The sequence below is a fragment of the Carcharhinus amblyrhynchos genome, chromosome 32 (genome assembly GCF_965287045.1).
Source record: "Carcharhinus amblyrhynchos chromosome 32, sCarAmb.v2.hapA, whole genome shotgun sequence".
NCBI lineage: Eukaryota > Metazoa > Chordata > Chondrichthyes > Carcharhiniformes > Carcharhinidae > Carcharhinus > Carcharhinus amblyrhynchos.
The window spans coordinates 18,238,315-18,250,580 of record NC_137355.1 but is presented as its reverse complement, the minus strand read 5'-3'; the positions used below and the strand labels follow the sequence as shown (position 1 = coordinate 18,250,580).

General features: G+C 40.5%; 1 protein-coding gene across 1 annotated transcript in view; it reads left to right on the top strand.

Annotated features, from left to right (window-relative positions):
* scaper (S-phase cyclin A-associated protein in the ER) overlaps nucleotides 1-12,266 on the top strand; it is a 359,135-nt gene that overhangs the window by 94,981 nt on the left and 251,888 nt on the right. The window contains exon 10 of the mRNA XM_080216291.1: nucleotides 8,485-8,658. Coding sequence (XP_080072417.1) covers nucleotides 8,485-8,658 — 174 coding nt within the window. The remainder of the gene's footprint in view (nucleotides 1-8,484; nucleotides 8,659-12,266) is intronic.

Sequence of the window (12,266 nt, the reverse complement as noted above, 5' to 3'; positions counted from 1 at the left end):
TTTTCAGTATATTTGTATAATGAATTAATGGAGATGTGTTGAAATGTTGTTTATCCTATGGTAAAGAATAGTATAGGCTGTTCTTCCCTGTGGTTTTTCCAAATTTGAGTTTGCATTGGGAAGATTTGTGTAACACCGTTAGTGATGAAATCATCCTGTACTTGCTGTGGAAAAAGCTTTTGGATTTCTATTGAAACATGTTGAGACTATCTACTGAATGTAACGTATCTGACTTTCAGTCTATCATGGGCACATTCCGAGATGTCAAATTGCTAACAGGGCTAAAACAAAGCAATTTATGAAAAGATCCTTTGATATTCCCATAACATTTGTTTTGACAGAAGGTTGGCTCGTGATCTGATAGGAAATTCTGTCAAAATATATATATGCATACCTGATTATAACATTTCAAGATATTTGAAAAGCGAAGTTATTGTTCTCATTTCATCTCTCTTCCTTTACTCTCACTTCTCTAAGAGTTTGACTTGTACTTTTGGGAGACAGAGACCAACTATGCCCTTAGCACACTCAGTACTTGTTGATCTGTGCAATTGCCCCTTTAACCATGTGCTGAAGATAAAAGTGACTTGAGATGGAATATTCAAGTGTGGTGACAGTTCCAATCTGTTTTTAATTGAGAACCTTTTGTTCTGAATTGTCCCTAAGTTAGGCGTCCCTCAATCTGGTTTTAATTCCTTCATTGTGGAGTCCAATGGGCGTAGACAGAAGTCATAGGTAGAAGAGGGCACTCACAATGTTAAAATGGCGGCACGGGCTTGTTGAGCCGAAGGGCCTGTTTCCTGTGCTGTGTTGTTCTTTGTTCTTTCTTGTTCTTTGAGAGCAGTGAAGGGGGCTCCACAAAGGTTGCATATTATAAGAGATGGGATGATCTAATCAGCAGCAAGTGATCACACCATGCTGTAAGTTCAGAAATTTGTATATTTAAGGAGGAAGGACGGCTTCCTACAGCTCCGAGAGAGATTTTTTTTTGTTTTCGAAGTGTTTACTATTTTGTGGAGACCTAAAATACTAAAATATCATCAGCCAAATGTTTCTGATATGGGGGTCAAATTTTCCCACTGCTCTTAGAGTTATTTTGGAATCAGTTGTGCTACATAGTGGCTTGGCTTCACCTTTCTTAAATAAGAAGCACACTCTTGCTACTTTTCAGCATATCTACATTTTTGGTGAGAAAGGAATATGTCTGTCACCTCTTGGCTGTCTGGTCAAAACGCCAGTTGATCAACAAATCTAGGTCTGTGTAAATAATATTAATAGCCAGGGCAATAGCACGAGATTACATTGACAGTCGGAGTTCAGAGCGCAAGATAACACAAATAGAATGATCACTTTTGAACTGTCGAGAAGTGACAGTTTTTTTACACAGTGTTGGGGTTGGGGAAATATGTGTGTGTGCGCGCGCGTGCCTCGAACTCGCTGGTTGGGGAGGTAGTGGAAGCAGATACACTAGTGACTTTTAAGGGGCATCTGGACAAATATATGAATAGGATAGGAATGGAGGGATATGGTCCCTGGAAGGATAGGGGGTTTTTAGTTCAGTCAGGCAGCATGGTTGGTGCAGGTTTGGAGGGCTGAAGGGCCTGTTTCTGTGCTGTAATTTTCTTTGTTCTTTGACAGTATCTTAATGTTGTAAGAATCCAATTTTATTCAATGTGTTAAGTGTACTTGTGTGCAAATATTGAATTACATAGTTACAAAATGTAGAACATGTGATTGTTAATGTACAACACATGATTAAGCAATGAAAGAATAGTTATAAAGATTTTGAATACTGCCATGTTTTGCCAATCAGTTCTTCATTTCCCATGCCCCCTAAAAGTGCTGGCATATGGAAGGGCTCTGGTTCCAGAGAAACGTGCACTAACCTCGTTGCAGTGTTAATGTAAGCTTACTTGTGACACTAATAAGTAAATAACAAACATGGCTATTTGTCCATGCATGCTCCTCTGTAATGGGTGCCTGCATGCGTCTTTAGAAGGTATGATTCCATTCACAACCAATTCTATTCACAACCAGTGTCCAAACTCTGAATCAGTTGAAGAATGGCAGTGAGATAGCAATATATTCGGAAAATACAGTTTTTCAGCTTTGTAAAAAATAAAATGGCCAATTTTATTTTTTTGTGAGCGATGGAATAAGACTGCTGTCCCAACTGTGATCATTGAACACCAATTAGACATGTGGCCTTGATTCATTTTTCTGTCTTACACTCCCTCCGTAAACTAACTCCAATCCAGTGCCATCAAGCCCTTTTTCATTTCTATAAAAAGCCATTGTATGATTCTCTGGTGGTTAGAAACCACAGAAGGACAATAATCAGTTACACCACCGATTATGAAATTACATCACTTTGTCCAGCGAAGCCCTGTAAAACAATGTATTTAATATATATTGCACTTAAATCTGTTTTCTTGCCAATCACATCTTTAGAAATCAGGAGTTTTTTTAATTTGAAAAACTGACTCAGAGCAAAATATCATTGTGTGTAACACCAACAAGTTTGGGGAAAAGGTAGGAGAAAAGGCAAGATCTTTTGAGTACTGGTGAGGTGATGCCAAGGCTGCATTAGAAAAGTCTGCAAATTATGGGACGGAAATAAATTGCTGTAAGTACCAAATTTTATTAAATATCTTGAATATAATTGAGCTGTTTCTTTCAACTTTAATTTCTGCCGGTTCCAGAACTTGAAATTAAGGCAGTTGACAAAAGTCACCGCAGCAATCACTCGACCTACTTGGAAATGTAAAAGTAGACTGCGATTCTGCCATCGTGACCTGTAATTTTTCTGGCGGGTCGAGCTGGGAGATGCGTGTCACTGGCCTTGTACCAGGATTTGCACATGCGCCAGGAACAGGGCACATTGGGGCGGGCGGGGTCAGGGCTGGCCCGGGAATTATTGTAGGGGCTGTGATCGGGCTGTTGGGGGGGCTGGAAGGGCAGCACTGCAAGGGTCCCGAGCTGGCCAGCAAATGGGGAGACTGACAGATTGGGGCCATTGTACTTGCGCAGAGTTCCAGAACTGTCAGACTCCAGTGCGAATAGGCCCCGCCCCCCGGGTTTTTAATGAGATTCATGACTGGGACCTCTGCAGTGCATAGAGTGTGGAGAGATTCAGGTGAGAAACTGAACTGACAAAACAGTTGGGATTTGGAACAGTTTTCCTGTCGATTCAGCACTTTTGGGAGAATCATGTCCGTAAGGTGCAAATGTGCATTCACTTACAGCCATATCCAGTCCTAAAGATGTCCCAAGGCATTTCACATCTCGTGAATTACTGTGAATGAGATGAATGAGTCGTCAGTCTGTTTTCTGTGGTGTTGGTGAAGGAGAGAAATCTTGATGAGGACGAGGAATTGCTCCTTTTTTAGTGGTGCCATGAGACTGTCTGTGATTTGATTTATTATTGTGACATGTATTAACATTCAATGAAAAGTATTGTTTCTTGTGCGCGAAACAGACAAAACATACTGTACACAGAGAAGGAAAGGAGAGAGTGCAGAATGTTACAGTCAGAGCTAGGGTGTAGAGACATTATCTTCTATGCCTCTTTAAGATCTCCCCTCAACCTTCTAAACTCCAACAAGTACAGGCCCAATCTACTCAATCTCTTCTCATAAGCTAACCCCCTCCTCCAGAATCAACCTGGTGAACCTTCCCTGTACTCCCTCCAAGGCCAATATATCCTTTCGCAAATAAGGGGACCAAAATTGCACACAGTACTCTAGTTGCGGCCTCATCAGTACAATTGCAGCAAGACCTTCCTGCTTTTATACACCCCCCTCGTGATACCGGCCAACATTCCATTTGCCTTCTTAATCACCTGCTGCACTTGCAAACTGATTTTTGCTATTCGTGCACAAGGACTTCCAGGTCCCTCTGCACAGTAGCATATTGTAAATTTTCACCATTTAAATGATAGTCCATTTTACTATTATTCCTTCCAAAGTGGATAACCTCACACTTGCCAATGTTATACTCCATCTGCCAGATCCTCGCCCACTCACTTAGCCTATCCAAATCTCTCTGCAGACTTTCTGCCTCCTCCACACAATTTGCTTTCCCACTCATCTTTGTGTCATCCACAAACTTTGTTACCTTACACTTGGTCCCCTCCTTCAGATCGTCTATGTATATGGTAAACAGTTGAGGCCCCAGCACCGATCTCTGCTGCACGCCACTAGTCACCAACTGCCAACTGGAAAAGCACCCATTTATTCCAACTCTCTGCTTCCTGTTTCCAACTCTCTGCTTCCTGTTTAAAAAACCTATAGTGTTTCCCAAGGATTGATCCTTAGCTCTCCCTCCTCTCTCATCTACATGCTGTACTTCGGCAACATCATCCAGAAACATTAGTCTTAGGTTTCACATGTACACTGACACCCAGCTGTAGCTTTTTATCACTTCTCTCAATTTCTGCACTGTTGCTAAATTATCTGATTGCTTGTCTGACATCCATTACTGGATGGACATGCCCAGTCCCTAAGCTCACAAACTCCTTCCCTGAACCTCTCCTCCTCTCTATCTATCTTTCCTCCTTTAAGATGCTCATCCCTCTTTGACCAAGCTTTTGGCCATCTTCCCTAATACTGCATTATTAGGCTTGGTATCACATTTTCCTTTATTACGCTCCTGTGAAGTGCTTTGGAGAATTTATAAGGTAAAGACACTATATGACAAGAAGTTGTTTAAAAATGGGAGACTATTATTGATGAACTGAACAAAGTATTACACACAGAATTGTGCATTCTTCTGTGGTATTGATCAATTTTATAGTTGCTAAGCAAGAATTTAAAGGCTTGGGCCAAACTTGTCACCGAATGCTGCAGAAATGCATTCTAATTTTGTTTTGGTTACAATAAAAATCTTGTAACTAACTCTCCCCTGACATGATGGATAAAGCTACCCCAAAATTGTGAGACTGGTAGGTTACTCATGTCATCCTCAACTGTGCTAACTTAGTAAGAAGTCCCACAATACCAGGTTAAAGTCCAATGGGTTTATTTGGCAGTACGAGCTTTCAGAGTGTCACTCCTTCTTCAGGTGAGTGAAGAATTGTGTTCACCAACAGGGCATATATAGACATAAACTCAATTTACAAGATAATGGTTGGAATGCAAGTCTTTACAGGTAGTCAAGTCTTAAAGGTACAGACAATGTGAGTGGAGAGAGGGTTAAGCACAGCTTAAAGAGATGTGTATTGTCTCCAGCTAGGATAGTTAGTGAGATTTTGCAAGCCTTTGTCATCCCGTACTTCCCCAGAACAGGGAAGCCAAGACACCTTCTCGGGAGCCTTCAACATGTCATCGATGAAGGCAAACAACTCACCAAGGCCATTCCTACACCCCCACTTCTTGCCTTCAAACAACTGCACAATCTCAAACAGACCATTGTCTGCAGCAAATTACCCAGCCTACAGGAGAATAGTGACCATGACACCACACAACACTGTCACAGCAACCTCAGCAAGACATGGATGCCATCATCTCACGTGAGAACACCATCCACCAGTTTCACGGTACATACTCTTGCAACTCGGCCAATGTTGTTGACCTGATACGCTGCAGGAAAGGATGTTGCGAGGCATGGTACATTGGGGAGATGATGCAGGCGCTACAACAACCGATGAATGAACACTGCTCGACAATCACCAGGCAGGAGTGTTCCCTTCTTGTCAGGGAACACTTCAGCATTCATGAGCATTCAGCCTGTGCTCTTCGGGTAGGTGTTCTCCAAGGTGGCCTTCACGACACACGACAATGCAGAATCACTCAGCAGAAACTGATAGCCAAGTTCCGCATGCGTGAGGATGGCCTCAACCGGGATCTTGGATTCATGTCACACTATCTGTAACCCCCAGGACTTGCCTGGGCTTGCAAAATCTCACTAGCTGTCCTGGCTGGAGATAATACATGCCTCTTTAACTACGCTTAACCGTCTCTCCACTCACATTGTCTGTACCTTTAAGACTTGATTATCTGTAAACACTCGCATTCCAACCAATACCTTGTAAATTGAGTTTGTGTCTATATATGCCTTGCTTGTGAGCACAATTCTTCATTCACCTGAAGGAGGAGTAACACTCCAAAAGCTTGTGCTGCCAAATAAACCTGTGGGACTTTAACCTGGTGTTGTGAAGCTTTTTACTGTGCCCACCCCAGTCCAGTGCCACCTTCTCCACATCATGTGCTAACGTAGTCAGGGGAGTGGTTGAGAGTGATCAATTTGGCCTCAGACAGAGCTAAAACTAGCCAGTGTCCCACTACTGATCCCAGAACATGCCTGTGTATGGGCATTGGGTTTACAGTGTGGGAACATGGCCCTTTGGCCCAACTTGTCCATGCTGTCCAGTTTTACCATTAAGCTAGTCCCAATTGCCCTCATTTGGCCCATACTAATCTTACCCAACCCTCGATACCAATCTTGCCCATGGAATTGTCTAAGTGTTTTTTAAAAGATAAAACTGTACCTGCCTCTATTACTAGCTCTGGCGGCTTGTTCCAGACACCACCTTTTGTGTAAAAGAAATAATAAATTGCTCCTCTGGACACTTTTTGTATCTTTTCCCTCTCATCTCAAACCCATGCCCTCTATTTTTAGACTCCTCTACTTTGGGAAAAGATGCTGACTATCTACCTTATCTGGTCCCTCATTATTTTATAGACCTCTATAAAATCACTCCTAACCCCCTACAGTCCAGGGGCAAAAAAAGTCCTAGTCTATCCAGTCTCTCCTTATAATTCAAACCATCAGATCCTGGTAGCATCCTAGTAAGTCATCTCTGCACTCTTTCTAGTTTAATAATATCTTCCTATGACAGGGTAACCAGAACTGCACACAGCATTTCAAGCATGGGTGAAAAGAGGATTAAGCTGGATCGTGATGCCCTCGCCACTTGTGCGCTGCATGTTTTAGTTCACGTGCAGTAAAGCTGCTTGGATAGGTTAGCATAGAGCTGCAGGTGCCAGTGGAACTAAACCATGGAAACATTCCAGTCCTCTAATGCAGACTGAATACAGCAACTTTTGATTGATTTAAGCTAAGTAGCTTTACAGAAGCAGAAGGCAGAGAAGTCCTGTGGATTAAACACAGTATAATTTTTAAATGTCCAGTTACACTGGGATGAATTAAATCTTCTCCCTCATTTTTGGGTTGAATATTGTAATTTATCATGAAGCGTTGTTAAATCCAGTTGTGTCACGAGGCTGGAATGTTTCAAATGTGTGTCTAATAAGAAAAAGTGGCCTCTTGAATATAAGAAAAGCACAAAAAGGACATTTTTATTGATTTATTGAGATTACAAAATTGCTTCATGCTCAATTTTTAAATGGGAGTGGGGAAATGTGATTTTTCACGTGAAATTTGGATTAGACTTTGTTGATTTCAGGAACACAGAGACCATTTTTCTGGTGTTTTATACAGTTCTCACCCTTCTTCATAAGTCAAGTATACTCCCCTTAATCTCCCCTATATTTATTTTGGAACCTGTTTGTTCTTTCTACATCCTGTCTTTAAATTTTCACTTTCCTCATGGAGAAATCGAGTGCTGCAATGTGTTGGAGTTTGTCCTTTCATCTTATACCTGATAATCTGTCCACATAAGCGAGGTCAGTGATTAATGCCAGGTCACTCATTCAGTGCTACCTGTACTGATGTGCCACCTTTTAGAACATGAGTGCATGTCTTTAGATATTCATGCAGATATGTGCCATGTGATACAACTCGGGCACTATTATACTGTTTTGAGTTTCGAAAGAGGAAAGCTCAGAATAATTTAACCTAAATGTACAATTATATTTAAATGAGGGGGACTACAGGTCTTTATAAATGACAGCTTGCACATATTATTATGTTGATAATTTGGAGCATTGTGTGTAATGTTGCTGCACTGCAAGATTATCACCTTGGGAGGTCTATGTGAAGTTAGCATTGCTGTGGCAATTTTGGATTTGAATCCTGGTGTGGTGAGGGCACTTTTTGGGACTGAATAAATGGAAAGGATGGGAGCTGGACTCGGACTCTTGTTGGTATACATACCTTGGAAGTCATTATATTGGATGCCAGAAGGTCTCCATTAGTGTTGAGCGCAACTGCGTCTGAGAAATATGCATGGAATTAGGAATCAGAATTTGAATTTGGGTGATACCTGCCTTTAGGCATAAAACCTGAGTCTTCTATTTAGGGACACATGGTCTGCAGTTTGCTCTTTTGGGATCAATTATGAAAGAACAATTAGAGATAGACTTCTGCAGTGCATCTGGCTCATGCATTGTATTGAATATCTGAACAAACATTATATTTTTCATTGTTACTCCTAGATATAGTAACAAAATTTATTACAGTTATATACAAGTACAGAAGAGTTGTGTTTGGAACCAGCTTCCTCTATATTTGTGGTGGCGCCCATGTTTAGATTTTATCATTATCCAAACCTGCTACAAATTGTTTACTTATGTTCCCCTTCAGCAATCTATGGCAGCGGTTCTTGCTAAAGGAGAGGAACTGGCAAATCGTCTGGAGAAGGAGAATGAAGAAGCAATCGCTAACGCCATTGCTGAGGAAGAACAATTAACAAGAGAAATACAGGCTGAGGAAAACAATGACATAAACTTAGAGGCTGACACTGAGAGCGAGTTCTCGGTGAGTATTATTGCAGTTATATTGCTGTTGGGTACACTTCAATATATTATTAAGGACCAATCAGAAACTCCAGGGTATTTTATGAAGTTAGCCTAAACTTTACATTTAATTTTGACATTAGGGTGAATATAAGGTGATTCACTCCAGGCATGATTCAAGTGACCCACTAGCAAGCTTTTATCAAAACAAACTTTATTTAAGAATACAGTTAGAATATGACAAAAATAATTAGTGTAACTTTTACCATTAAAGTACTTAAACATGACAAAATATAATTCTTAACAGCTAGCTATCTCTTTTAGCAGTATCCCCACATAGACATAGATCCCTTCATTGGAACCAGTTCGCACAGAAACCAAGGATGCTTATGTAGGTACTAGGTTTCCAGCTTTTTGACACTTTTGGAGAGTGATACAGACAGACACTTGTCTTATAATTCTCATGCAGTAACTTCCAAAGTAAGGCACCCCCAAACAATAGCATCTCAGAGAGAAGGGCTTATTTCTTGGCAGATTCCAGTCTCCACTTCAGACAGAGCAACAGATGCAGAGAAAGCAGCCTCTCTCTAAAAATCTCAAAACAGACTGAATTCTCTCTAAGCCAAGCTGTACCTTACCTGTCAATCAACCTAATCGCTCCCCAGTCTGAAATACCCCAGTGCAAAATAACAGAACCCTGCATTAATTCAGATCAAAACAAACACTGCTTCAATTATGATCAATTGTGTTGCAGCAGGAAAAATATAGTACTGCTGGATCTAGATAGAATAACTCCGATAACATGGAAGGGACCAGTAAACATATTCAGCATGGTAATGTGACTAAAGTAAATTTCTTAAAGGCACAGTATTATCACAATATTAAACAATTTGTAGCTTACTTTTTCTCTTGAATTAAGGTGTAAGGTACAGTTCTATCTACGTTGGCAACCCTCACTCAAATGTATGCTGTTACATAATCTGTGGGTTGTATGACTTCAAAGACTGGCATGGGAGAAGGGGGTACCGGTTCTTAAAGCACCAGAACCTATACTGGGAAAATGGGAGGTGTACCGATGAGATGATCTATACATGGATCATGCTGAGGCGAGTATTATTGTAAATCGCATAACTAGGAAAGGAGAAAGGGTTTTAACTAAATAGTTGGGGAAGGGGTCAAATGTGTGGTACATCAAAGAGTAGAAACAAGGTAAGAAAGGAAGGTATTAATGTGGGAAATGATAAACAGGCCATGACAGGAAAGGACAGAGAGTACAAATCTAAGAGTAAACCAGAAGATAAGGCTATAAGTTGCAAAAATAATAAAAGATTCTGTAATGCATGTGACATTCGAAACAAAGCAGATGAATTAAATGAGCAAATCGATATAAATAAGTGCAATCTAATTACCATTGCAGAGGCATGGTGGCAGGACGGCATAGATTGGGACCTGAATATTGAAGGGTATGTAACTTTTAGGAAAGGTAGAAGGTTAGGAAAAAGTGGAGGGGTGGCTCTGTTAATTAAATGCGATATTAGCACAATAGAGAAGGATGACCCAAGTTCAGGAAAAAAAATATAATAGTGGGTTGGGTAGAGGTGAGGAATGATAAAAAGAAGTTGCTTGTTGGAGTAGTGTACAGGCCCTGTGACAATAATCACAAGGTAAGGCGGGATATAGAAGAAGAAATATCAACGCTTCTTGGCATTTTGAGATATCCTATGGATACAGTAAGACAATATTTATCTCCTACTTCTCTTTTTTCTTTTTGTTTGGTTAAAAAGCCTTGCGTGATGCGTTTCTTCATTGAACAGTCTGCCAAGTTTGTATTATTCCGTTTTTGTTGAACAAAATTACATCATGTTTCTTCTGTTATTGATGTTATACTAATCATCATTCCCATGCCTACCATATGTGTTATTACTGTACCATATGTGTAAAACTGTACTCGGAGAGTTGCTGATTATCTTGCCAGTTTCCATTATCCATCTTGGAGTTTCCTGTGTTCTGTCAGGTGATGGAGGTCTCAGTGTAGTGCACTGAAAGGTGGTTAGACTGCATGCTTTGTGAATATTGCCAAGGAATTATTTGCTTATTGAATGCATTAATTTTGAATTTGAACAGTGCGCACGGTCTTGGAGTACTTGTGAGTTGGTGTAAGGATACAAAGGCTAAATAAATATCTGTGGAAAGGTTTCAAAGACTTTAAATAGGTGTGAGGAAAATGGGAAGAGAAAGAGAATCCAGACTAATGGAGCTTTAAAAAGATCTGATGAGTCATGATTGAGATCGAATGGCTGAATCAGCAAAATGATGGTGCGTGGGGAAAAAAAAGCCCCTGAAAGTAACAGTGATTGAATTTCAACCCAGTAGCTCCAGAATCATTTTTGAATCATGGGATAAGTGGGAGACAATTTAAGAACCTAAACATTAAAATACCTGTAAGATAAATGGAATGGAATGGAAGAAAACAGGTCATTAATGGCTGTCAACATTAGGTAGATTTGAGTGACATCAATGTTGGGTAGACTTGAGTAAATTGTAAACAGTTAGTTGGAGGACGAGATCCATTGGCTTTCATTTGGGCATTTGAAGAATATCGTTCACCCAATTCTCACAAAGAATAATGGGACATATGAGTTATGTCATTGGCGTTGACCAATCATACTTATAGCAAAGGATCCAAATTCAACATTTTTAATTTCTCTATTTATGGACTCTTGGGGAATATTGCACCAAAATTATTTGTCTCAACTACAGCCATTCCATTTTCTGTTTGAGATTGCAGCCGGAAATCATTTTCTAATACAAATAGGCTCAAGCCTTGGAATTGAAATTTCTCTTAAAGGAAAAAACTACATGCACACTTTACCTCGGGGACTTTTAGTAGAACTGACAATGTTAACATTGTAACGTGTTTTACTTTCATGAAATGAACACTTGTACCTCATTAAAAAGATGCACCCCCTGTCTGCTTATTTCTGGCTAAAGAAGTTAACATTTTTAAGAACCTTTCTATCAATGAATAAATAGGAAAATGTTCATAAAATTTGTGACTCATAAATTCAGAAGCATTTTCTGAAGATGAACGTGCTGCTGCTCAGATTCTTTTGGTAGAACAGTCTGATCTTTGTGTTGAACATGGGTGGCACGTTGGCACATAGGTTCGCACTCTGCCTCATAGCGCTACAGACCCGGGTTCAATTCTGGCCTTGGGTCACTGTGCGGAGTTTGCATGTTCTCCTTGTGTCTGCATGGGTTTCTTCCAGGCACCTTGGTTTCCTTCTACAGTCTGAAAGATGTGCGGGTTAGGTTGATTGTCCAAGCTAAATTGACTCTAGTGTTCCAGGATGTGTAGATCAGAGGGATTAACAGGGTAAATGTGTGGGGTTACAGGAATAGGGCCTGGGTGGGATTGTTGTCGATGCAGATTTGATGGGCTGAATGGGCTCCTTCTGTGCTGTAGGGATTCTATGATTCTTCCTGTACCATCTACCTGAGCTGGTAGGTTGCCACTCATTTTGTAATAAAATGGTGCAATAAAATAAAACAAAAGACAATAGGACTAGGGGGCACAGCCTCAAGATAAAAGGGGGGCGGTTTAGAACGGAGTTGAGGAGGAACTTCTTC